Source organism: Amblyomma mixtum, chromosome 3 (assembly GCF_055824585.1).
Source record: "Amblyomma mixtum isolate Tamu chromosome 3, ASM5582458v1, whole genome shotgun sequence".
In the NCBI taxonomy this organism is placed as follows: Eukaryota; Metazoa; Arthropoda; class Arachnida; order Ixodida; family Ixodidae; genus Amblyomma; species Amblyomma mixtum.
Genome location: NC_143014.1, coordinates 52,825,522 through 52,852,317, shown reverse-complemented (window position 1 = coordinate 52,852,317; position 26,796 = coordinate 52,825,522). Strand labels below are relative to the sequence as shown.

General features: G+C 45.6%; 2 protein-coding genes and 1 non-coding gene across 3 annotated transcripts; 2 read left to right on the top strand and 1 right to left on the bottom strand.

Moving 5' to 3' along the window:
* The first annotated feature begins 713 nt into the window (after positions 1-713).
* On the top strand, positions 714-10,730 carry LOC149350213 (pfs47 receptor-like). Its single transcript, XM_089579180.1, has 3 exons — positions 714-762; positions 5,025-5,239; positions 10,194-10,730. The coding sequence occupies exons 1-3, from the start codon at positions 747-749 to the stop codon at positions 10,488-10,490; spliced, it is 528 nt and encodes a 175-aa protein (XP_089435306.1). The 5' UTR covers positions 714-746; the 3' UTR covers positions 10,491-10,730.
* A 9,419-nt stretch (positions 10,731-20,149) lies between these two features.
* LOC149350212 (pfs47 receptor-like) lies at positions 20,150-22,435 on the top strand. The gene is made up of 3 exons (XM_089576854.1): positions 20,150-20,180; positions 21,009-21,223; positions 22,187-22,435. Exons 1-3 carry the CDS (start codon positions 20,165-20,167, stop codon positions 22,433-22,435), a joined length of 480 nt encoding a protein of 159 aa, XP_089432980.1. The 5' UTR covers positions 20,150-20,164.
* A 4,013-nt stretch (positions 22,436-26,448) lies between these two features.
* TRNAA-CGC (transfer RNA alanine (anticodon CGC)) lies at positions 26,449-26,520 on the bottom strand. The gene has a single exon. It is a non-coding gene; the product is annotated as a tRNA-Ala (tRNA).
* Positions 26,521-26,796: the final 276 nt, after the last annotated feature.

Below are 26,796 nucleotides of genomic sequence, written 5' to 3'. Positions count from 1 at the left end.
TTGAAGTCACTGCGGCTAGCTTTCATGTCTGTAAAGTAAAATTGCTGACGGTCATGTTTAAACTGCTCCATTTGAAGAAATTCTTTTAGCGCGGCTGTACTTAGAGATATTCGTACCGAAATTTTCAAATCGATCTGATTAATTTAGCATGCGAGGTGATGACGACCAGCGCGAAACTCCTCTTTTATGTTACGCAGCGGTTGCGCTGGGCGAAAGCGAAAAGGGTAGAGTTATCGCCAATTGCGCTACACGTCGCTGGCGAGCGAAACACCACACGCAATAGCAGCGTCACATCTGAGACGTAAACCCAATGAAGCTGTTCGTTCGAGCACTGCTTCCTGCAGTACTTTTATAAGAATGCAAAACGTCCACATAAGACCAAGACAAACGAAAGGCACATGTAAAACCGAACGGGCTCCGTCCTTCATCGGTCCCAATGTGTTCTTAATTTGCTTGCGTCTTTCGTACCATTGCACATTATCGTCGTAATGCATCAACAAGGCCATAACGAAAATCAAATCGGATGAGTATACTTCCGCCCCTGAGCCAAGTTCCTGGCTGGCTCCGGAACTAACGCTCACGCCAGAAGTACTGTCAGCTCCACGCGCAAGCTCCTGTTCGTTTATCGGCACAAACGCCGACCTCCTTCCGCTGACACCTCTGACGGCCCTTATATATAAATTGGCGCCTCAGTTTGCGAGAAATCACGCTGCGAGCGAAGAACGCATCGTTCCGACTGAAACGACATGGCCAGCTACGGACGTAAGTTGCTTCCATGTCCTGTAACTCTGTCTTGCGCATTGGTTAACTGCGAAGCAGCTGTAATGATGGAAATGTTCTCATTTGTTTACATTTTCTCACTTTTTAAGGTAATGCGCGCTTGCCTTTTCGGGTGAGATCTGCTTGTCATGCGGACTGCAACTTGTTGTTGCCTTAATGACATCGCACATACCCACGACGGGGGATATGCCAGGGTTCAGTCAGGGGAGCCAAAAGAGGAGGGTAAATTGGTGCTAAGCTAATGGTTTTCCTTCGGGTAAGAAATCAAGAAAATTATAGAGGAAAATTAAAAAATAACATTAATAACAATGATAATAATAATAAACGGGCGAGAAGACAAAAAATTTAATTCATGCAAATTGCTGAAAGGTCTTTTTTAAAGCCTGAAATTTTGGATACCATTAGCAAGGGAATCTGCTGGTAGCTATTATGTAATTGTGGAGGTATTCGCTAACTTGATGCTATGCAAAACCTCCGGCGCTGGCATCGAAGGAGAGAAGAAGCGGGACCTACAAAATGAGTTCCAACCTAGCAGTGAAAATTTCTAGATGCGTCCCTCTCTGATGTGCAAACCTCCGGCAAAAGAGTAGGAAATGCTCCACTGTTTCTACGTCTCCACAAGCCGCGCAAAGGTTTGAGGGACTGAACCCACATCTGCATAAGTAAAGATTTAAGCGAGAGATTCTGCACCGCCTGAGAGTTATTGCTACCTCACATTGCCGGGATTTACACGCACGAACCTTCCATGGGTACGTGAGATGTTGGTAGTCAACGGTAGAGAGCAAGGGATCGTTGCACATGGCGGTTATATACTGAAAACGCTGAAAACGAGATATTCCCAAAAGGATGAGATAAGGACTCTACAGGCGACAGGTGCATTGAGAGCTGATTTTGCCAAGAATACTGGTGTATCGTTTTGAAAAATACCGCAGTGGCCTGGAATCCCAACGAAGCGCACCTCTTTCACCCATCCAGGATAAAAGACTTTAGTGAACGGCTCAAAAGAGCATCCCGTGTGGACTCCAGCGCCAACAAAACAGAGAGGCAATCTGAGAGGAATATCACCTGGGAAACACTGGAGGGAAATTTCAAAGCAGCCAGCCCAAGAGCCATAAACTCCGCTACAAATATAGGAGTGTAATTCGGGACTCGAACCGAAAATCTCCAAGAGAGAGACTCTGAAGAAATACCAACCGCTGCCTTCTGGCCAGCCCCGGATGCATCTGTAGCATTCACGGTGGGGTGTCGGAAATTACCAAGAGGATCAGAGAGGAGACCAGTCAGTGCCCTGGCAGGCAGATGCTTCGCATTAGGTGAGAAAATATAACCAAAACCATTATGCACAGGGGTCGTTGCATAACCTACTCTACGCACAAAACTTAGACCTACACCAAAGTTAGATAAAAGGTTTTGAGTAAAATCAACTTGAGGGAGGCGGAATTTTGGCCAATGATGAGTGAGAAAGAGAGCCGGGTGGGACAAAAAAGGTGTAGCCACACCAGGAGCAGACTCAAATGCCCGCAAGGAAGTCCTGACAGTTAGTAGCTGAAAACGGGAATTAAGGCCGGGATCACGATCCTCCAGGTACAGAACTGCGGTGGAAACCGATTAAGGGAGACCTATAGGCAGAGGCGCAGTGCGCGCCTTTCTAACAGCAGCAACGGATGAGGCTTGTATTTCTTTTGCTGTGTAGGGCGTTCGTGTCTTGTTTTTCTAATCTAATTTCAATTTTACCTTTCTTCTATCTAATATCCCTCTCTATTTTTTGTAATTTCTGGAGCCGACAGACATTGTGTCCTTTTGTGATGGCAGCTGCCTTGCTTGTTCCTATCTCTGTACGATTTCTTTTGTCTCACTCTACCATACACAAGTGAATAACAGTATCAATAATCGCGATTGGTCTGGTAAAATATGTGGCATGGGCGGAACAAGTTGCACTGCGCCATACTGAATGAGCTCGTATGATGCACGGTTGTTGCTTTTCGTCTCATAGAGATGACGGTCGCAGCCTGGCTATAGACCTCCTCCATGTTTGCAAACAAGCGAGGTGGCGCTGCAGTCGCGAACGGGCTCGCGGTAGGCAAGAGGCCAGGGAGTGGCGTCGAGTTGAGGTGGTGCAGCGCCGGTTTTCAAGGCTTTTATGCGCGTTTTGAGTTTCTGAGAATCATAACAACGGTTGATGCTTTCAACTTAGTATTCCTCGAAGTACACGGGCTCGCGTTGGTCATGTACGGCGGATTTCGACACGGTGTGTATTGTATTATGGCTAGAAAGCGCTGCAGTTGGTTTCTACCCCAGGCATGCAATAAAATGATAAGTTTTTGACACTGAACTAGCAAGAATAATTTTACCTCGGGACAGTGCTGAGGGAAGCACTGGCGTTTTTTCGGCAGAGCCGACGTGCGCTCACCGTCTGTTGACACACGTGTCGCACAGTGCGAAAAGTGGGGACAGCGTCGATCGTGTCCCGATCTCATCTGTCTCGCGTAGCCGCTCTTTTTAGCCGTCAGATCAGGCACCAGCAGGCTGACTTCTCCCATTCTTAAACTGGTCGATTTGGTGATAAATTTGGATTCCTGAAATTATATTTCTTCCAGCCCTGGGTCTTCTGTTTGATTACTAAAAATTATAGCAAAATATTCAGTAGAAATTCATAAAATTACGGTTTTTAGATCTGCGGTCGCCAAAAATTGTGAGGTAATGGCGTTTGTGATGGTCCTGGCCCGTCGCGAATCCTGCGGGTTTCCGACGACGGAGCACCACAATGGTAGTATCACTACGCAGAAGAGGGATCAGAGGTTTCGTTGATTTCAGTGCGGCATTTCTTTGACCAAAGCGAAAGCGAAGAGGCCATAAACGAGGGAAAAAAACTTAAAGGTTTGTTTTGTGATCTACCACATTTTCTGACTGGCATCACTCACCCCTTCGTAAATTTGTAAGGAATGGAAATAGAATGATTCTATTTGTCGCGAACGATTCCAGAGACATTGAGGAGTGCAATAAATCTCTCGACTTTTTTTTTGCTACAGGAGCAGTAGTATGGTAGTCATTTTTGATAAGAAAGGTACTGCGAATCTAAAAAAAAGAAGTAATACCGCCATCATAGAGAATAGGGCGTTGGCAACGTGCTGGCATAAAAAAATTCCGCATTTTCTACTTAATTATTCAAGACCCGTGGTGACTTGACGAGGGTGTTACTTATAATTATCCAAGAACTTTACCAGGTATAGCTGAAAATAAAACGCATTGCTGAAATTAGCAGAGCAATTACATATTTGCACCAAATTTGGTTACATATCTGAAGCATCAATAAAGAAAACACTTTTCATTGCCTCATCCCCTGTCAATCTCGCTACGTGCCTCTGTTGGTAGCCCGCCTGCGGTTGCTTCTTTCCAAACAGCCTTCGCGATCATGTACTACTTCATGAAGCTTATGACACATGCATGATGCAATGAAAGTACGCTGTTCGAAGCATGCCAATGCGACCGCGCAAGATTGTCACAACTTACCAGACTTTTCTACTACAATCAAATAATTATGTCGTTCATGTTAAGAAATAGTTTGAAGTATATATTAAATGCCCTAAAATGCGTCATTACACGTTCGTATAACTTCTGCACACGTTAAATCATGCTGTGCTATCAACAAAATAACGCACTCCCCGGTGGAGAGTGACCCTGCCGGCGCCCGTGCACACCAGCTCAGGGTGATAAATACGTTCGCAGCTACATACATGCTTTTTCTTTTCCTTTCACAATTTTAAGCGTACCATGCGGTTGTTCAGGTGAATGAGCGCGGCAATTTCCGTGCTATGAAGTACGTTGACTGGCAGCGCCGGTCTACACCCAGACGTCGCGCTTTTACTACCGCGGCTCATTTCCTAATGCGGCATTTATTTCCGAGAAACCTATTAAAGCTAATCTAAATTTTCGTTTTATGATACTACGTGGATCCAACAGCAACGGAGCTGGTCAGTACATGCTGCTTCTGCAGTGCGCAGCCACGATATGCAGCCGCCGGTAGCTGCAGCGGCTGCGGTAGGCACGGCCAGGCGGAACCTGTTTTGCCTACCACGCGAAAGTCGCTACTGACATCAGCGCCACCGCATCTCCGTGACGTCGCGGGGTGAAGGAGGTCTATACATGACTCCTCCAACTTCGCCATTCCTGCGTCTAAAAGCTACTACGCGCGCTCTCAGTCTCACCAATAGCTCTAATACAATAGTCCTGGATTGGCTTCGCAGCGACCGAGTACACCGCGCTGTGCCACTGGGTGTCCATCCCCGGAGGCCAGATACCAGACAACGTGGTGCCCGGCGGTGACGACAAGGGGGGCGAGGTCGCATATGTTGGGCGTGCCGTGCACGGTGGTGCCGTGTTACCTGGCAAGGTTATCCGCTCTATGAACCTTTGTTACGTGCCCTCCGGAGGACGAGAGTTCCCCTACCCGGAATATCAGGTCAGCACACTGCCATCATTGTCTACACTTCTACTATATCTGGTGTGCATATTTATTGTGTAGAACGCCTGTACCATGCTGACGAATGGAAGTGAAATCAACTATGCGGGGCTTCCCTCTTGTCGATGATGATTATGATCCTCTTTGGTCATACGGGTCTCGGTCCGCGCATGAAATTTAGCAATAGTGGGTTTGGTTTAACCGTTAAACAAAACCGAAACTTTTAACGCCCTAAAGCTGCACGGGGGCATAGTGTGAGGGGCGGCGTAGTGGAAGGCTCCAGATCAACCCTTTAATGCCTATTGCCTCGAATTCGTGCCATATATACCGTTTGTACGCCGTGTACTCATTGCTACATAGAGTTTGCATATAAAATATGGTGTCAACATGTTCTGAGTAGGCAGCGCTTTAGTCAAAATGTTTGGCGTCACAGTGAACGCGCTGTTTGAAGATAAAGGGGGAGCGAATGTGCGACTTCCAGCCCGCATCCAAAAGTTCCGTGTCTCTCATTTTCCGACAGCTGTTCCAGGAGCAATAGGAATATTTGTTAGATTAAAAAGTGTTTCCTACAGCTGAATGCAACTCGAGAACGAAGCGGCAGAAGCCCCTTTACGGAGGCCCTCCAGCCCATGGCGTCGACCGATTTTTATGACGCCGCGGTTAATCCGTGCTTAATCCTCTGTAACGCTGACTTGCGTCATCATGAAAATCGGTCGACGCCATAAGGCTGGGGGGGGGGGGGGGGGAGGGGGCCTCCTTTGAGGGGGCTTTTGCCGCTTCGTTCTCGAGTTGTATGCGACTATATCTCTTGGCGTTCCAGTTGGCTCAAGGCCTCCGATTTGGTATTTCTCGCAAGTCGCACTAGCTTGCTCATTGTTGCTCATTGTCGCAACTGCTCATTATTGCTAATTCGCGACACACAGATTTCTCAGATACTAGCGGCGCTAGAATCTGAGAAATCTGCTAGAATGTGTATTATTTTTTCTTTGATTCCTTTACAATTTGGGCATTAAAGAGTTAATGTTGGCAGCCTGTAGTTCTTCGACATGCCCTGATAACGCACAGCAGCGGGACGGAAGGAAGGGGGGGGGGGGGGGGTTGCTTTATGCGTCTGCATCGAAATATGATGCTTACATACGATGCCGTTAGCAGTGATTTAAGGCGGCAGCAGCACACTTTTTTTTTTATTAGTACCATTTCTATTTTTCGATATTGGGAAAGAAATTCCTGGAATTTTGCTCCATGTGCATCGGCACATGCCCTCCAGAAAGAAAGAGGCACGTGCCTTGGTGCAGTCGCAAATATCTCTCATGGAGGGACTCACTGCTTAAGTATCCGAGGAGTCTGAGGCACTGACCCTGGAGCCCACAGGTGAAAGCGGTGCCCAGAAAAAAAAAAAGAACTATAGTGACATCCACTCAAGCTCATGAGTTCCTGCGCCAGCTGACACCATACTGCATATGATAATGTCAATCACGTGACAGTGAAATGCGCAGAATATAACCAGACCCTATATATAGCCTTCATAGATTACGATAAAGTGTTTGACTCATTCGCAATCTCAGCAGTCATGCATGCATTGCGGAATCAGAGCACACATGAGCCTTAATTAAAAATACTGTAAGATATCTATAACGGCTGCACAGCCACCATAATCCTCCATAAATTCAGCACTAAAATTCCAATACGGAAGGACGCCAGGCAGGGAGACACGGTCTCGCTAGTACTATTCACCGCCCGTTTACAGGAAGTGTTCCGAGGTGTGAATTGGGAACAGTCGGGCATAAAAGTTAATGAAGAATACCTCCATAATCTGTGATTCACTGATGACATTGCCTAGCTAAGTCACCCTGGGGATAAATTGAGAAGCGTGATCGTGACAGCCAGAACAGAACGATGGTCTAAAAATTAACATGCAGAAAACCAAAATAATTTTTAACAGTCTCGGATGGGAACAGCAGTGCACAATTGGTAGCGAGGTGCTGGAAGTAGTAAGAGAATATGTCTATTTAGGGCAGGTAGTGACCGCAGATCCGGATCACGAACGTGAAATAACTAGAAGAATAAGAATGGGGTGGAGTGCATTTGGCAGGTTCTCGCAGATCATGAATGGCAGTTTACCAATTTCCCACTGAAGAAAAGCATATAAATGCTGTATCTTGACTTTAGTCACCTATGGGGCAAAAACATGAATTCTATAACGAAAAGGGCTCAACTTAAATTGAGGACAACGCAGCGAGCTATGGAAAGGAAAATGATAGGTGCAACGTTAAGAGACAAGAAAAAAGGCAGAGTGGGTCAGGGAACAAACGCGTGCTAATGACATCATAGTCGAAATCAAGACGAAGAAATGAGCTCGGGCAGGGCATGTAATGTAAAGGCAAAGTAACCAATGTTCGTTAAGGGAAACGGACTGGATACCAAGAGAAGGCAAGCGTAGCAGTGGACCGCAGAAAGTTATATGGGCGGATGAGATTAAGAAGTCTGCGGGGGCAAGGACAAGGAGATATATGGTAGAAGCCTTTGTCCTGCAGTGGACGCGTAGTCGGACTGCTGCTGCTGCTGATGATGACGTGATAATGCGGTGCGATTACGATGTTGAACTACTGAAACGTAGAATTTTGAACGATCCATTGCTGTAGGTTTTACAATTTGTTGCTTCGGATGCAAACATAGGCATATCATGTGACGCATTACAATGTCAAACCACGCAGCATGCCACTAGGGCGGAGTATCTCATCTATCAAGCGCGGAGACTTCACAACAGAACAAACAGCTTTACCGTTTAACGTGAACGGGCCTTCTGGCATCGAATTTGACAAATTCAACCGCACCTTGTTTACAGGTTCAGTTAACAAACTGGTCTGCGGCGCAAATTTCAAATGGAATAGAAATTTATATCAGGTCTATAAATGAGTTGCGTGGCAGAAAAAGTATTTGCCCAAAAATTTTGGCGTTTACTACTTTCCTGTAAAGTCACGCTTTGAATGGCCGCCGGTTTCCAGTTTTAAATAGACCCCGCCACGCATTACGCTCCTCCAGCCTTTGCGAAGGTTTCGTGCGGACGATGCGATCAGTGGACAGCTTCACAGTGGCAATTGATGCAGTAAAAATCTTACGCAGCACATAATGATGGTGAATCCCCGCTACCTCAGCACCTTCAATGGAATCTCACGTACACGCAGAGGAACGCTCACCAGCTACAGTGAGCCTGTCCGTCCTCTAAATGCACCCGTGTGAGGAATATAGGCTAAGGCCCAGAATGAAGCTAGTTTTGGCTGATTTTTTTCAAATAACTTATGGGCTTTTACATGCCAGAGCAACATATGTGGGATCTGAGGAACTACATAGTATGTGGGGGAGGAAGTATTAAATTTTACCCTCCCGAGTTCTCACCTTCCTACAAAAAACTTTTCTGCGTCTTTCCTTCGCTAAACTAAAATATTTCAGCCAGGACGGAACCCCCGACTTTGGGAGGGTCGGTTGACTCATGATTTGTGAATGAAAGTGAATATGCTGACTTTACTGAGCTTAGGGATTTATAGCGGGAGAAAAAGCTTTCTTCAGAGCGCGCTTTAAATATTACATTGCGAAGAACAAAATATGACAAGCGCAGAATGGAAGCCCCCAATAGCGTCCTTAAAGACGCCAGTCAGAGTCATCGCGCGAGTCCATGAATTGGGAGTATGCTCCAACATCACAGTGGTGGGCACTGTGTGGTGCATGTTGTCGGGCGAAAGGCTACAGGCCTGTATAATCGGCTTATAGCCACCTGCTCCGGCTTGCACTGGTGAGGTAGTACGCTGTACCCCAAAATGGCACCCGTGAGGTCACATGAATACCTCGGATAGTCACACATGAGGTCACAATTCTGGCGCTGAAAAAAGGAAACCACTTTCCACGCCGAGCAAACAGGTAATTTAGGACGACAATACACTTGAGTACACTTCAGAAATGGATTAATCCATTTAATCCAAAAACCTAACTCAACCCCTCAATTGAGGGGTTGAGTTAGGTTTGTCTACCTGTGGGTGGGGCAAAAACAATATTTGTAGGGTGTTAACGTAGTTAAACCCAGTAGACGTTCAAAATCGTGTGTTTAGCCTGATGTGCTTAGGGTCTTGCTTTGCTGGGTCGTCTGTACATCTGGTGATGATATCAGACTCAGGTTAAGATCCGATCGATCTGCCCGCGCCGCAGATGGAAGCTGATGAAGACGACGCTGTGCAATGCACAGCACCATAGTGCGCTGCAGTTTAACACGAGGCGTGTTCGGGGCATTGAGATACCGCCTAACACTATAACATTCTTGCCTGTCCTGAAAGACATCGGGATTCCGTGCGATCTGTTAATGCTGATTGGACTTTTTAGCCTGTGGAAGAGTCGCATGATGCATCGACACGCAGAACCACGTCGTTCATCTAAGTGAACAGTACGCCTTGGTGCGGGGGTTTAGGCTACTCAGGACCGGCCGCCTGAATGGCTGTCGGTTCCTGACTCATGTGCATGTCTCCCGCAATTTTGATGTGCAGGCGCAGTGCAGTGTACGAAGACATGAGAATATGCGTCGGTATTGCGGAATAGTACGTGTGCATGTAAAGCGTTTGATAGCTCAGCGGGATTGGTTTTCATGCAATAAGGAAAAAAACTGCAATGACAGCTATAGTGCTCTCGCGCAGCAGCCTTTGAAGCAGATCTGTTCGCGCCGCCGCGGGTTCGACTCCCAATCGTGGATGGTGATGTGGTTTCTTTTGAACCTCCTGACATGGCGTCGCTGTTGCTAGGCAACGTCACAAGATCCAAAGATCCAAAGATGACAAGATTCTTGGTCGTTGTTGGTGAGCGTATGAGTGTTTTCGCACTAAAAATAATCAAGCGAGGCATGAGCAACCGTTACTACGCAGCGAAATAAAGGATGCGTTGTTACCTTCTCAGTCGTAATTCTATTTCGCAGGTGCTTGTCTCCGAAGGCGCTTCACTGGAATGGGTGCCAGATTCTGAGGGCTCTGTGCCGAACGGAGCACTTCCTGGGGGCAGGACCTCTTCTGGCGAGCAGCTCTACGTCGGCCGTGCACGCCACGAGGGAATGCTGATTCCAGGCAAGGTCCAGCCGTCCGTGAAGTGCGCGTGCATACCCTACGATGGCAAGGAGTACTGTTACGGCGCATACGAGGTCCTGGTCTCCAAGGAAATCAGCTTCCGTGAAGCCAAGGAACGACGCAACGAAGTTGCAGAAGCAAACGATTCATAAAGATCGCCTATACGCTGATTTAGTTTGCGCTGGCGAATCCAAAGCAACGTAATGCACGGCGTTTTTGACTGAGGGTACTTGAAACCCCCTTTCTTGCTACTTTTTTTTATTCCTGAAATGCGCGCAGTGAAGTACTATACCAGGAAATTCTGTAGTGCATTTTTCTGTTCGTCCCGGTGCGACAATTTATGCATGAATCGAAATCAGATTAAGTGAATAAAGCACAGTTATGGGCAATGATTTCCTGGGCTCCGTCATTTTTTTTGTTTGTTTCAGCAGATCAACTTACCTCCGCCTGAACAGAGCGCACAAAGCATACAAGGGCTGTTCACCAATTCACACTTTTTAAAAGTGCGCGTTAACACAGAACAAAGTTTTCGAATGACCCTGATTTTTTCTTTAACGCGGGAGTCGTGCCAAACAAAAGAAAATGACGCACGACAAATACAACTCTACACAATGGTGCGCAATATTTAGAGAAAAGATGGAAAAGTTGCTTTTTGTTTCCCGGTCCTTCCAATACAACCATGTTTTCGAGAGCGCCTGCAAGTACTGCCACTGAAGCATATGCGCGGTGCCACGTGCCTCCAGATGTCCATCTTTACATACACAGCCATCAAGCACGCAATAAAATACGCGCCAGAAAGCCTTAAAGTCTTAAGGTGTCCACAATATTCAAAAATTGAGGCAGTTGAATGCACGAAGAAAAAGCGCGATCACGTACAGTCGAGCCCACTAATAACGAAACTGAATGTCGCGCGGATTGCTTTCGTTGTATAAGAAGTTCGCAGCATGTGGGCAGAGAATTCAGCAAAGAAGAAGCGGGAATATGGAGAAGACTCCAAACTGGAACGTCCCCGAATCTATGTATAAATAATATAATAAAATCGACGTTATACCCAAACGTATGCCTCCGGTGTGGGGACGAACGCACGATGTATCGCACAAGATGGGAGTGCCAGAAAATAGACACGGTGCCAATAATACAAAACCCTATTACGGAACAATGCGAAGCTAAGCTGGCCAGCGACCGCAAAGAAGACCTGCTCAAAGTGCAGCCTAACCAACTGCATAGTGCTCTGGAATAGGGGCACCAACCAGAGCTGCAGACTTCAAAGAAGACAGAGTAAAACGCTAATAAGAATATCGACCTTTAGTGCAATAAAGTTATTCCACTCCATTCCACTCCAGATGTATAGCCAAACTATTAAGGAAAACAAAGGTGGCGTTTTTTTCTAAAGGAAAAAAAAGATGCACGCGAGCAGACCATATCACGGCGTTTTGCAAGCTCTCCAGCGCAGTCATGTCCTCGTCGCCGACACGCTGACGGCGAGCTGCTTCACAGACGTCAAATTACTGATTGTGATTAAAACCTTCAAACGAATTGGTGGTCGATCGGCCTTCTCGTCTGCGATCCTCTACGAAACTATAATGATGCTGCGACGCAGCCGGCGCAACGTACTTGAGTGCGCAACGTACTACAGGCAAGGACAGAAGTCTCTAGGACATGTGAGCCGCACACAATTAAGCCGATAACTGTATTAATAACTGCCGGATCGAGACTACACTTCCGAAGGTGCAAGTCAAACTCACGTTCTTTAGCATGGGTAGTGAAATGAAGTGATCGCTGAAAAACGTGGCACCTATCATACTAAATCGCTTCCTATAGCAACGAAAAGTTCCTATAGGAACTTTCCTATAGGAACTTTTCTCATCGACAGTACTGTCTGCTGCCTGCGCGCTGCCTGCATGGGGCGGCAGTGCAGAAGGCGGTACCCGATTGGGCAGGTAACGCATGCCACGTGACCGGCAGGGCCAGCAAGGCATATACCACATGACTGATATTAAAACTGCTTAAATCGTTGGCACTGAATGAACACCGACCATATGCAGCTGGTCCAGCAGCTTCGCTTTCAACGCGCCTCCCTTCTCGCGTCCATCGCGCTTCTGCCCTCCTGCCTCCACATTTGAAGCTTTGCTCAGCCAGCACACACGTACGCACTAATTCAACCTGCAGCCCGTCGGCGCGCGCTTGACCTTTTTTGAATGCCGTCTTAGGGCGCTGTGTGCGATGTGCAAGACAGGTGTCGCAAGCTCTCCCGTTGCGGAGTGTCCAGACCGCATCTTTTTCCACCAGGAGTCAAAAATGCCCACCATCGTCGAATAGAGATTGCTGCGGAGCAGAGCAAGAATAACGAGCCAAGTACGAACCCATGAGTAAGTGCTGTGAAGGTGTTCAGGCACCTGGATTAAGTTGGGGATACGAGTTAATGGCGAATACATTAGTAAACAGTGATCCACTGAAGAAAGTGCCTTGCTAAATCACTGGCGGAATGAATTGCAAAGCCTGATCAATGACTTCAACAAGCAAAGCAGAACAGAACAGTATGTTTAAAAATTAAAATGCAGGAAATTAAAGTAATGTTCAAAAGCCTCGGAAGGAAGCACCGGTTTAAGATTGGAATCGAGGCGCTGGAAGTGGAAAGAGAATACGTCTACTTCGGGCAGGTAGTGGCCGCAGATCCGGACCACGAGCGTGAAATGACCAGAAGAATAATTATGGGGTGGCGCGCATTTGGCGGGTACTCTCGGATCACGAATGGCAGTTTACCAATATCCTTGAAGAGAGAAGTATGTAACAGCTATATCCTACCGGTACTCACCTACGGGGCAGAAATGTGGAGGCTAACGAACAGGGTTCAACTTAAATTGAGCACAATGGAGCGGGTTATGGAAAGGAAAATGATAGGTGTAAGGGGAAGAAACATTAAGAGAGCAGAGTGGGTCAGGGAACAAACGTGGGTTAATGACGTCCTTGTCGAAATGAAAAAGAAGCAATGAATTTTGGCAGCGCATGTAATGCATTGCAGAGGCAAGATAACGTATGGTCGTTAGAGGCAACGGGCTGGATTCCAAGAGAAGGCAAGCGCTGTAGGGGGCGGCCGAGGGTTAGATGCGCAGATGAGAATAAGAAGCTTACGGGGATAAGGTGGCCTAGGCTGTCACAGGACAGGCTTAATTAGACAGAGATGAAAGAGACATTTGTTCTGCAGTTGGCGTTAGTCAGGCGCATAAAGATGACGATTACGGCTGCTCTCACCCCCTGTTCATCATGCGTCGGGCGTGGCGACCAATACCCATTCCCTAAAAGCAACCGCAGGTCGATTTCCAATTTGTCACCTCTCTCTCCCCATTGCGCGCCTTCTGCGACACGCTAAATTCTAAAAACTGATATGGCTATTACTAACGACCGGCTGCAAATATCTAATTGCAACTAGGCGCCTAACTCTAATAGATAAAAAGCTAATTATTAAAAATTAGTTAACCGGCTTAGTACTTAATACGATTCACTGGTTTTCTGGTGTCTGCCAACACTGGTAATACTATGCCTCAAAAGCCATATTTTTACCCCAGAAAGCCTATTTTAGAAATTTTTTTAAGTGTTCGCTGAAACACCCGGTATACGCATGCATTCTTCCCGTTCAGCAGGCCAGACGAGCATGAATTAGCCAGCAGATTGTTCGGATGACCCTGATTTTCCTATTAATCGGTGAGCGTTGCCAAAAAAGCGACAATGGCACAATGAGAATGTGTCGCGACAGCATTATGTAATATTACATACGAAGTTTGGAGTGCGCTTCCCAAGAACGGTTTGCAGAGCTCCTGCAAGCACCGCCACTGACGCACATACGTGGTGCTATGTAGGCCCAGCTATGAAAAGAAACAATCATTTAAAACCCCACAATAGAGAGTTAGCTTAGTTTTTGTCTTTGAATACGCATTTGCCGTGTACGTCTGGAAAGACTGAAAAACGCACGAGAAAGCTCGATAAGCTTTGGGGGACTCACATACATATGTCCATGGGGTTTGAAAATAAGTTATCGGCCAGACTCTTGCTGGACGTAATTCAGCAACATTATTTAATAAACACTGTCTTCGATCTTGCCTATCAAACATACGAACGTCGAGAATGCGGAGCTCACAGCTCGGGCTGCAAGGTGAGCGCCAAATTGCTTTTGTTATCGGAAATACTCATTCCAGTACTAAGACTGGCACCGAGATGAGTCAGCCGTGTTGTTTATTCACTGGTGGCTTCTCCACAAGGACGTACACTGCAATGAGGTAAGGGATGCGTTAATCACATCGTTGCGAAATAAGCCGACACCGACTGCGCCTTTTACTCATCCTTATCTGCATCCTTATCTGCATGCGCTGCAATTATCTCATGAGGACATTAGTTCCATCAAAGCAAAATCGTTTTTATACAGACGGCGAATCTGGGGCATCCTTATCTATAGGTCTCGAGAGAACGCGGAACTGACTGCGAGTTGTAATCAGGCCACCAGGGCTGCTGTGCAGGGCGTCCCGAGTTCTGCGTTCACCCCAGTTTTATCTGAGTTCTCGTGACGACAGTCAGTAAAAGAAGATAGCGCAGAACGCACAAAAACAGCAGACAATAAAATATCGAGATAAAGACACGTATGTCCAAACGAGCGCACTCTACGCGTGTCGCTTTCACATTTCAAACGCAGTAGACTAGGCAGTGAAATGTGGAAGCGATAACACAAATCGCAATATCGTGATTTATCCGCGATCTATCTACACACGCACCGAAAGTCGTTTTCCACGGCTTTTTCGAGCCTGTAAAGAGTGGTCCAGCGCGTGTCCCCTCTTTCAGGCATTATCTGTCTATCCACAGTCGAAGGCGAACACTGCACTCGCGGTGCATTCTCGCGCCAACCGTTTCCCTGGTTTCGGATGCTTCAGATGATAAGATAAAGCATTATCAACAATTTATTTAAATAATTAAGAGTTTTTAGTCCTTGAAGGAGCGAAGCATGAGGCACTAGGAGAATTTGACCTTTCTGGCGCGAGTGGCGGCATAATGATTGATTGAAACCACGTTTATTCCACACTATAATGCGCCGAAGGCGCTACGGTGAAAGGGAAGAGGGTACAGTGAGCAGCCAGAGGCGCTGTCGTGCCATACCCGCTCACACCCGTTGGTTGCCTTTGGCCGGGAATACTGTGGGCGACTGCTACAGGCTGAATCGTTTCATTTGTTTTGCGGTACGTTATATTCACGGCTTATTACGGTCTCCGTGGCTGTGCAACAGTATTCTAGTCTTAGCTGCACGAAACAAGTGCTGATTCTTGACGTGATATATGTGTGATTGAACAAAACCTTCCTGACTAAACCACGCGCTTGTTCGCGCAGTAACAACGCACGGAGTCGTCAGAACTATTCGTTGACTCGTTTTCATGGAGTATATGCATGAGGTTTTCCTATTAAAGGTCATTTGTTTGTGTTCGTTGTCTATACCGAATAAAAACCTTCGATTTTCTCGGTGATGGTACGGTAGCATCATCCGTTGGAGTTGCGGTCGATGCACGTTCACCTCGCGTTGCAGTGACGTCTCGCTGCGCTCAGATTCATCAGCGATGACGGGGCGACCATGCCAACTGATAGCTGTGACAGGATGCTGTTAGTGCATAGCCAAGGTAGATCAGCTGGTAGCGTAAGTCCCATAAGGCATCCGCATGACGACGAAGTGATGCACGAATTTCATGGCGTCACCTGCACAGTAAGCATGAATTTACTGAAATGGTGGTTTCGAAGGGACATGCACCATTTCAGTTCCCGTGCCCTAGACGTGTATTTCTTTACTAGGAAATAAGACTGGCTCGTCTACTGATTGTGCACACCCGTCGCCAATTCAGAAGGCGTACGCGTAACATGATTCGATTGTATTCCCATCCAGAGCCGGTATTTTTTTATGCCTTGTTGGTAAAAAAATTCTCCGTTGGAGGTTAGGGTCCGCTTCGACTTAAGCCTAATTAAGATTTCAATTTGAACTCAATTCTTCCTATTCTTCCACTGTCAACGATCGGAACAAAAGAGCAATAAAATATGCAGATAGCCCAAGAAAACGTTATTCTCGCGTTTTATTACCAACCTGGTAACCGTAGGAAAAATGAGAAATCTTCTCAATCCATGGGCACAACCACACGAATCGCTTGAAGATCTCGCGAACCAGCTGCTCGGAGTTTACTGCTCCCCTCGTTCGTCTCTAAACACGCTTGCCACCTCTTAGGTAGGCCGCTTCATTTTTTCAGTGCGAACTACCAAATCAGAGTTGTCCACGCATTGTCGCGGTTCGTAAAAAGTGCCATTATGTTAGTTCACATTTCACAAGCGAATGCTTGATTTCAGTCTTGCCTTGACCTGAATTGCACGGGTAATGTCTGAACCAATCAAATCATCCTTCTGACTTGTGATATAAAACCTGCAGTTTACACCAAGCTCATGCATAAAGATAAAGAAGTCAGAAGCATAAACTATGCTGTGCAAGTGACTTCTGGAAATAACGGCCTCAACGTAGCGAAAACCGCTTACACGACTATATACAGGGTGTTTCACGTAACTTGAACCAAGGATAAAAAAAAGCGGTAAACCGCAGCCCGCTGAAACCAACGACACATTTTTCGCCACCATGTGGCGCTCCTCAGAATATTTTTTATTACGCTTATTTGGTTAATGAACTAAGATGAATTATGCAAATTTTCAAGTATTCATTGTAGTGCCAAGACCATTACGTTAGGTTGTAGAGCAGGTTTATAAACAACCGATCCAGTTTATTGCAGCATCGTATCTCCTACGCGGTCCTTTTTTCCGGCATTTAAAGAAAGCCCTCGAGATATGAAAAAATACCACGTGACTATGCTCGTGCGCTACCAAATTGCAGCGCTCTCAACGGCGTTTCGAGCAAACCGAGCGTGCCCGCTGATTTCTCCCTGTGCAAAAATCCCATAATTTCTCATTAGGATCTAAATGGTTGTAAAATTAATTCCCAGAGGCCGCCGCGGAGGATCAGTGGTTATGGCCCCCGGTTTCTGCCCCGAAATACGCGGATTCGATCCCGGCCGCGGTGGTCGCATTTTGATGGAGGCGAAATGCTAGAGGCCCGTGTACTGTGCGATGTCAGTGCACGTTAAAGAACCCCAGGTGGTCGAAATTTCCGGAGACCTTCACTACGGCGTCCCTCATAGCCTGAGTTGCTTTGGGACGTTAAACACCAATAAACCAACCAAACCAATCACTAAACACAGAAACGAGTGAAAGAAATTGCAGTTCTGTCGCATCGAAAGCCGTGCTTTATTAACACACTATTACACACTTCGATGCGTCGCGACATAAAAAAAAAGTATTGAACGGCAGGGAGGCGACCACACTCCATTCAGCTGCCGTGCTGTCTTCAAACGTAGACCCAGGTGACAGTAAAACGATCTGCGAGTAGAGTCTGAAAACGAAACTTGGTCATTCTGCAAAACTGTCACACCGGAGAAGTAATATACGTACCATCAACGTCGAACACGAAAGAAACGCGAACAGGATAACTTAAACGCGAGAACGAAAACGCTGAACAGCTCCTAGGAGATTGAAACCAAGTTCGTTAGCCCTGAAAAAGAGCTACTATTGCGTCTTAGAAGTGCACCTAAACTGCACTGCTGTTCAGTTTCTTTCAGCTAAGAACACGCCACGCATAGCACGATTGAATTGTTTTGCTCTCGTTTCATTCGACGTGGACAGAAGTCAATGAACCGTAAGTGAAAACTCGAACAGTTTAAGCGGCAGTGGGCACTTGTTCTCGCCCAAGAGCAAAAGCCTAATGTCTACAAACCAAGCTCAGGTCCATGACGTCTTTATGCATATGCGTGTTTTATTTCACCACTGATTGCAGCATCGGTGACAGCGAGCACCGAAGCATGACGGACAGAGCGCTAAATAGAGCTCCGTCTGTAGTAGGCTCTTTCAAAGCGACCTCATTAAACGTAATAAATTTAGATCGACTTCAGCGTTTAATACATCCATGTAAAACTACCACTCGCATAACAATCCACCAGTAACAACTGCGACGCAGAAACCAAAGCGCGCAGCAAAGGGAATGGAAGGAAGGCTTTACGGAATGCGACACTCGTCCTGAGAGCAGTAAAACCACACCTTCAGGGTTAAACACCAAAGCGACGCAGCCAGACTGCCATCTGAATAATCTTGATTAAGTTACGTGTAACTCGCACTCTGCCCTATGACTAAAAATATTCAGTGATAAGCGTACATACAGTATGTTTCCAAAAAAATGAGAGGTAGCTTTTTATAATTCAGAGCAGGCAAAAAATGATGGAAATTAAAAGTGGCCATAAAAGGGCGAACACGAAAAGGAACCGAAAGCAGACATTTCCACCTACAAAAGCTTCTTGCTTAAGAGGAGTGATTATTACGTGAAGGTGTGTTTAGGTAAAGCGAGTCAGTGTTTTGTTTGCTGGATATGTTTAATAGAGAAAAAAATGAGAATATCATACCTTTATACAAAGCATACGCTTACTTATACAGGGACGGGGCTAACTACTGACTGCTAGCAGCTAACAACTTCACGCCCATTGCGTAGAAAGCACAGCGTCATTTGTAACGTAAAACAGAAAAGGCGGAGAGAAAAAAAATACGCTGAAGACACTTGGAAGATAGGGATTAACTGTAACAGGCGTTCCGCATAAATTTTCGTTTTACCTTTTTCTGCATGAAAAAACAAGAAGTATGTTTTTCAACAGAAAGATTATGTACAGGTAGAACCGAAAATTTTTGCTTTTTATCAAATAATTTTTGCACGCTAAAAACAGATAATGGTTTGAAATGACAGAAACAGAAAGTAAACGCACACTGAAAATTTGCCTTTCAGCGAGTTGTGATATACCTTTCAGAAGAAAGGACTTCAGTGTATCGCAAAACCAGGGTAGACTTTGACAAGGACGAAGGTGGACTGGTGACACAAGAAGGTGAAGTTCAAGGCTCCATAGCAGACCCTAAATTCAGCTATGAGCACAAACAAACCCCCTTGGAAGGTTTATTTTAAGAGACACTTTTGGATACTTTTCAATGAACGCATGTCGTAACTGTCAGGAGATTTTGCCGCACAAGAAAAGACATAGCACTGGATCTTCAGATTTCAGGCGTGACTGCGACGCAAGCACATCTTCCGACAAGGTTAGAGTCCGTCGGAGCGCAGACAGAAAAGCCTCGCTATTGACCCGTTTGATATATCACATAATAAACAAATCATCAACAGCAGAAATAGATCATCAAGGCTGGTTGTAATATTACTGCGTATGGTAAAGAACAGAAAAACATTTCTAAATATTTTTCCCAGTTGGCGAGTACGAAGTCAGGATTTAATTTCAGCTCTTCATGAATAATTTTCTCGGTGTCTATTTTTGCAAGACGAAAACATATTAATTACTCGAAGCTCACATAAAGACATCCTTTTGCTACAGTGAGAATCAGGATATAAAGGCGTCATCATCAAATGCTACAGTATTCGCAAGGACAGGCTCAGATATTGTATCATGTACCGCATGTAACAAAAAGGTACTAAGTTTACCCGCCGTAAAAGCCGGAACAAGCTGCGCAATTTGAAAAAAAAAAAAGAAAATCGCAATAGCGCGTTTCATTAAGCGCTCACATCAGCGCTACTTTCACCCCTAGTCTAAGTTCCTGGTTCATTTATCTGCGCTGACACCGACCTTTCTCCAATGACGCAGCTGACACTCGTATATAATGGACCATTACGCGAGAGAAATCGCACTGCTAGCGAAGAGCGCATAGCCACTACTGGAACGCCATGGCCGACTACGGATGTAAGTTTGACCAACATGTTTTCTCCGCTCCGTGTTGTGTAACATTTAACTGCAAGTTTGCGACGACAAAAATTGAGAAGTTCAGTTTTTTGGTACATTTTATTCGTAACATTCTGCCTCCCTTCAGTGTAAGTTCCTGCTTGCCGTGCGGTGTGCTGCTTGTTTTGCCGCGATCTTCATATTATGCCTGAACTCGCGTAGGGCTGGCTGTACTCGTCTATGTCTCCTCTTCCCTCTTCTATCTTTCATGCGCTCCTTTCTTCCCTCCTTCTCGCCTCTTTCTGTTCCTTCTCATCTCCGTAGCAGGCAAGCATGACAGTTGCCAGACTGCTTCCTTCTCATTTCATTTCGTCTCTACATCTCTCAATTGAACACGGTAATAACTTCATAGTCAAGCATGTGGTCTGGGCGACAAAATTTTCGTTGAGCTAGGCTCAAAGAATTTGAATGAGAAGCTTATACACTATTACCTCAAATGACTAAAACTTCTACCTTGGATAGCTCTTTTGCGAATAATTGCGTAGCCACAGCCACGCTTTGTCAAGGAGCAACCATCACTCCCTCACAGGCAAACTCTCCCAATGGTTAACCGTTCCTCGAGAGGACCATGTGGTGTCGTTAGTCCCATTCTACCCACTTTGTAGCATAGAGTGTATGATGCACGGGGTTGCATTTCGTTTCTAGAAATGAGGCTTCCCAGGCTGGAGCTAAAACTCCATGGCGTGCTATACTCCTGAAAATTTGTCTGTCCTGCGTCTGAAACTCAAAGCACGTGCTCAAATTCTCACCGATGGTTGCTATATAAGGTTTGGTAAAATTGCCTCGCAGCGAGCATGTATCGGCCGCCGTGCCACTGGGTGCTCTGCCACAAGGACCACATCCCGCACAACGCGGTGGCCGGTGGCGACGACCGGGGAGGCGAGGTCATATACGTTGGGCGTGCGGTACACTACGGTGACGTGCTGCCGGGCAAGGTGGTCCGCTCCGAGGGTCTCTGCGTCGTTCCCTACGATGGAAAAGAGTTGTACTATCCTGAGTACCAGGTCAGCACACTGCCATCAGTGCCTGCACTTCTTACGATATTTTGTGTGCATATCTATTACACGCACATTGTTTAACTATTTCTACGACAGTGATTAATGGAAGGGAATAAATTGAGTGGCTTTCACCTGATGACGGCGTTATGAGGCCGCTTCGTTATACGCGATTAGTTCTTCCATGCAGCGAGCGAAATCAGATCTTCGTTATTCTGTACTAAATGCATGCATACTGCGCTATACTAAATGTTTTTCTGTCAGTGTGGGTTTTTTAATTAACTTCTCATATAAATCATCCCCCTGTATTTCTTCCGTATTTTTACTACGCCCTCCTTTGTTTCTCAGTTCTAACGCTCTTTTAATCTGTGAGGTACTGCTTTGTATTTTTCGATCCTTCATGGTCCTCCGAATGTGGCTATACTTGCTATAGAGCAAAGTTGCTTTCTTGTCAAGTCTCCCTTACGCCTCACGCCTCCGATCAGCGGCTAACCATGCGTGGCCTGTGTGCAAACCTCCTTTCTTGACCGCTCCACTGCCTCCAAACAAAAGAAGAGTACAGCGGTGAGCAGGTTGGCCTAGTAAATTGGCAAAAACCATCGACGCCGAAACAAAGAGCACTACAATCGCTTCAGTGAAGCCCTCAGTGGGGCCTTCAGAAACGCTAGGAGCATTAACCGCACGCAGCTATAAACTGTCCAATTTTACACTACATTTGCACCATTGTAGTGCAAGGAACAAAGTTGACGTACACCCGATAGTGAGAAAAAAAAAAGGCAGATCGCTTTGAGAGCCCAACAGGCCGGACGAGCAAGTTAATGCAAAAGTCGCGTGGAATGAGGAGTTGAGTGCACAGCCTCCAAAGCTCTCCACGAGCGGAAAAAAAGTTTCTAGCAGTGGATAAGTATGCCTTAATGCATGGTGAAATAAAAGGGTCGTCATTATGTTTCACGTTGAATTTCTGCTTTGCAGGCACTCGTCTCCGATGGTGCTTCACTGGCATGGCTTCCGGCTTCTAATGGAGCTGTGCCGAGTGGAGCCATTCAAGGAGGCGTGACTGCCTCTGGAGAGCCGCTCTACATAGCCCGTGTCCATCACGAAGGAATGCTGCTGATCGGCAAGGTCCACCCGTCCTTGAAGTGCGCGTACGTTCCCTACATGAAAAAAGAGCACAAATACACCGAGTACCAGGTCCTCGTCTGCAAGACGATCAACTTCTGAGAAGACACTGAGCGACGCTACGCACATGCAGAGTCTCTGTCAAACAGCTCTTGGAAAATCAGTACGTTGATTTAGTTGGCATAGCCAAATTACAAGCAATTTAATCAACGACCGGTGTTGACAAGGGGTAGTAGGAACCTGTCCTCATTTTTGTTATTTCTGAATTGATTCCAATGAGGAGCTGCTTGAAAAAGCTATGCTGCGAAATTCTGCTCCACTCGGAGTGATAGTTGCGATTAAGTCAAAGTCAATTAATATTAATAAAACGCATTAACGCACGCTGATTGATTTGTCGCCGCCTATCTTCTTGTTCCGATGGAATCACTGCTTATTATTATTATTTGTTTGAACATCAAGGGTCCCTGGCGGGGCATTACATGCGGGGTAGGCGCAAGAAAGGCGGTTAACAATGAATGTTATGTGGGAATCATGACAGTGGCATGGCTTCCTCGATGGCAGTCTTGAAATGGGCGGGATCAGGGATTAGCGCTAAACCGCACGGAAGGTCATTCCAGTCGCGAGCTACGTGCACAAAAAAATGACTTCTGGAATGTAGTGGTGCGGGCACGATGCGGTATGGCGCTGTTAGGATGGCCTGTGCGGGGTGTTTGACGTACTGGTAGAATGAGCTGGCTGCCACGGGGTGAACAATAGAAAGACCGGTGATCAAGGCAGAGACGTGAAATTCGGCGACGGGAAGCGAGAGAAGGAAGTTCTAGTTTTAATTTTAAGGCGGGTATGCTAGAGTATCGCGAGTAGTTTGAAAGAATAAAGCGAGTGGCATTATCTCATGCTCACTATCTGAACAAGCCTTCTGTGCAACTGCTGCCAACTGAACACATATTTCAGGGACTGTTAACAAGTTCACAAATTTTTGAGTCACATTTTTCTCACAAAAAAATTTTGCGCATAGCTATGACGCTTCATTTCATTGCAAAACACGATACATCGACACGTGACGGAAAATACCGCTGCAGCTGTATCCCATGTTCGCGAAATAAGCTGGATAGATGATTCGTTGGTTCCTTGGGCTGCTTTCGGAGGGTTCTTGCAAGCACTGGGGGCCATTAAAACATGAAAGCGATGGAATGCGCCTCTAGCTGTGAAAGTGACGAGGTTTATAGGGAGAGTCTACTGGTTTTTATAAATCACACGCACACACACACACACGCACACGCACACACACACCATGCACGCACACACACACCACGCACGCACACGCACGCACGCACGCACGCACACGCACACACACACACACACACACACACACACACACACACACACACACACACACACACACACACACACACACACACACACACACACACACAACCACAGAAACCAAGTTTCACAGCGGATTTTTTATATTTATTTATTTTCTGGTGTTGATGAATAGAGAGTATTCCTAAATATTTTCTCGCTTAAAAAATTTATTACAAAAGCAGAAGAAAAACACCTAGCTTTTCTTCTCCTTTTCTAATCAATTATCTATAATCGATATAATATTCCGCAATATTCTCCACTGATCAACACAACAAAACAAATAAATATAAAAAATCCCCTGTGTTCCTTCCTTTCTGTGGCTGTTGGCTTCTCTCATATGTATAACGAGCTCCTCATTCCCTCCCTTCCCTTGTCTGCCACACACACACACACACACACACACACACACACACACACACACACACACACACACACACACACACACACACACACACACACACACACATATATATATATATATATATATATATATATATATATATATATATATATATATATATATATATATATATATATATATATATATATATATATATATATATATAAATTGGGGAAGTCACATTGAAAAACTTAACAGATTTATCCAACGTTTCGACCAGGGACTGGTCTTTTTCAAGAATGATCATACAGTGCACTGACGCATCTTCTTATAGCAGTGAACATGGCACACAGAGGGCTAATCTGATATTAACCTACTCTCCATCAGCACCGAATGTTAACCTTATTCTCAGAAAGCATCACATCATTCTCCTTCAGAGCGGCAAAATGAAGCGCTTGCTTCCCGAAGCCCCCCGTGTCGTATATCGGAGGGGAAAAAATATCAAAGATGCCGTAACCTCCTCGAAACTAGACAACGGTGAAGTCTCAGGGTGCACACCTTGCAATAAACCGCGCTGCAAACTCTGTCCAATGACAAATAAGGTCACAGAAGCTCACAGCACAGCGTCGTCTTTCTCATTCAAAATTCGAGGAGATTTCAACTGTGACACCAGCAACGTAGTGTACCTTCCCGAGTGCGGTATGTGCCATGCTCAGTATATTGGGCAAACTGAAACTCCTTTCCGATTGAGAATAAATAACCACAGAGCACATATACGATCACTGCCAGATCTGCCTCTTTCAAAACACGTAACGACAAAAGGCCATCCATTTGGAAGGTTCAAGGCCACCATATTGCAATCTGGCTTCCAGACACATTACGACAGGGAAGCGTGTGAATCATATCTAATATTTAAATTTAACACCTTGTCTGCTGGTATTAATGAAAGTCCTGGCAAACTCTCCTGCCTTTCCGGCTAAATCTTCCTGCAATGTTTTGTTTGTTTTTTCTTTTCCTTGTGAACTATTTTGCATCCAAAATATTGTGTCTTAAATCCATTGTGATGACAGTTGCGTAACGATTTGTTCTGTATCTAACACTTTCATTTCTGGTCGAGGTACTGACATTGTTCTTGTTGTGGTTAAGCACGTATTTTGTGACGCTCGTCTCTCATGTGTGTTCATCGCAGTATTATCGTTTGGTTGTTGCTGATCACTGCGTTTGGGTAAACTTTGTTTCTCAAGACATTTTTTCTACTCTTGAACTGTATTTTTGTGCGCCTCTATTATTTCGCGTGGTATTTGTATTTATTCTAATATTGTTGTGTTAAGTCTAAGCGGTGTTCCCTGGGATGAAATTTGTCTTTTTGGTACACTTTCTAACACTCTGCCGCTGTCTTTAACTTCATTTTTGGGCTTATATACATTTCCCCACATATCTCCTCCTGAAAAATGCTACAACAGTGACACAACCTTGTGTGTATTCTGTGTATTCTGTGCATTCATGTCACCTCAGCGTGTGTGTGTGTGTTATTTTTTTGTTTCTTTTGGCCATCGCAGTGCCATTTTCTGTATTTATTTATTCTTTTATTCCTTTTTTTTTCACTCCTGCAAACGAGGAACCTTTCCATGTGGTCACCATATGCGAACCACACGGGGCTCCCGTGCCACCGTGTGGAGACACTTAAGCGCAGCCGCAACCTGTGCGTGCTCGTGCTATCTTCTAAAGTCGCGCGAGGCCACAGAGACGCGGCTAGAAGCCATACTGACGCACACAATTGGCAGGCACTTACCTTCTTTTGTTAACCACCCCCCCGTTTTTTCGCGTGCCCGCCCAGGCCCGCCTCCCTCTTTCACCTCTTTCAAGCGGCGCTTTTGCTGGACCATCTTGGCGTTTGGGTTTCCTTTCTCGGCTGTGTTCCTCTTTTCCCTTTGATTTTTATTTTTATTTTTCATTTCTTTAGTTTTTTATCTTTCTTTATTTGCTGATATTTTTTTCTTTTTCAAGCCCGCTGTGTGCCATGTTCACTGCTATAAGAAGATGCGTCCGTGCACTGTATGATCATTCTTGAGAAAGACCAGTCCCTGGTCGAAACGTTGAATAAATCTGTTAAGTTTTTCAATGTGACATCCCCAATTTATTATATATTTAGTCAGTTGCCTTGAAGATTTTCTTATTCCTTATATATATATATATATATATATATATATATATATATATATATATATATATATATATATATATATATATATATATATATATTAGAGAAGATAACAGCCACAGAAACCAAGGGGAACAGGGGGTTTTTCATTTATTTATTTATTTTGTGCTCTTCGATTTAGAATATTACTGAATACGTTATCGCTTCAAGCTAATTGATAAGAAAAGCACAGAAGAAAAAACAACCACATGCCGCCGGTGGGATCCGAATCCACGACCTCCGAATTGCGCGTCCGGTGCTCTACCTCTGAGCTACGGCGACGGCTGTCAAACCTTCTGCTTTCGGGGGTATTTATGTTTACAAGTAACCTAACCTTGAGAGTGTTCATCAGCGCCACCCACGTTCATAAGCTGCGGACGTAGAACGTCCTGAGTTACCGCAGGTGTGACGTAGAACGTCATCGAACGGAGAGGGTGGGAGCTGTGTGAGAACTCTCTTATGCTTCCTATGGCATCAATGCTGCCGGAATCGAGGCCCTCGCTAAGCAATTAAGCAAACAAGGAAGGGGAATGAGGGGCTCGTTGTAAATATGACAGA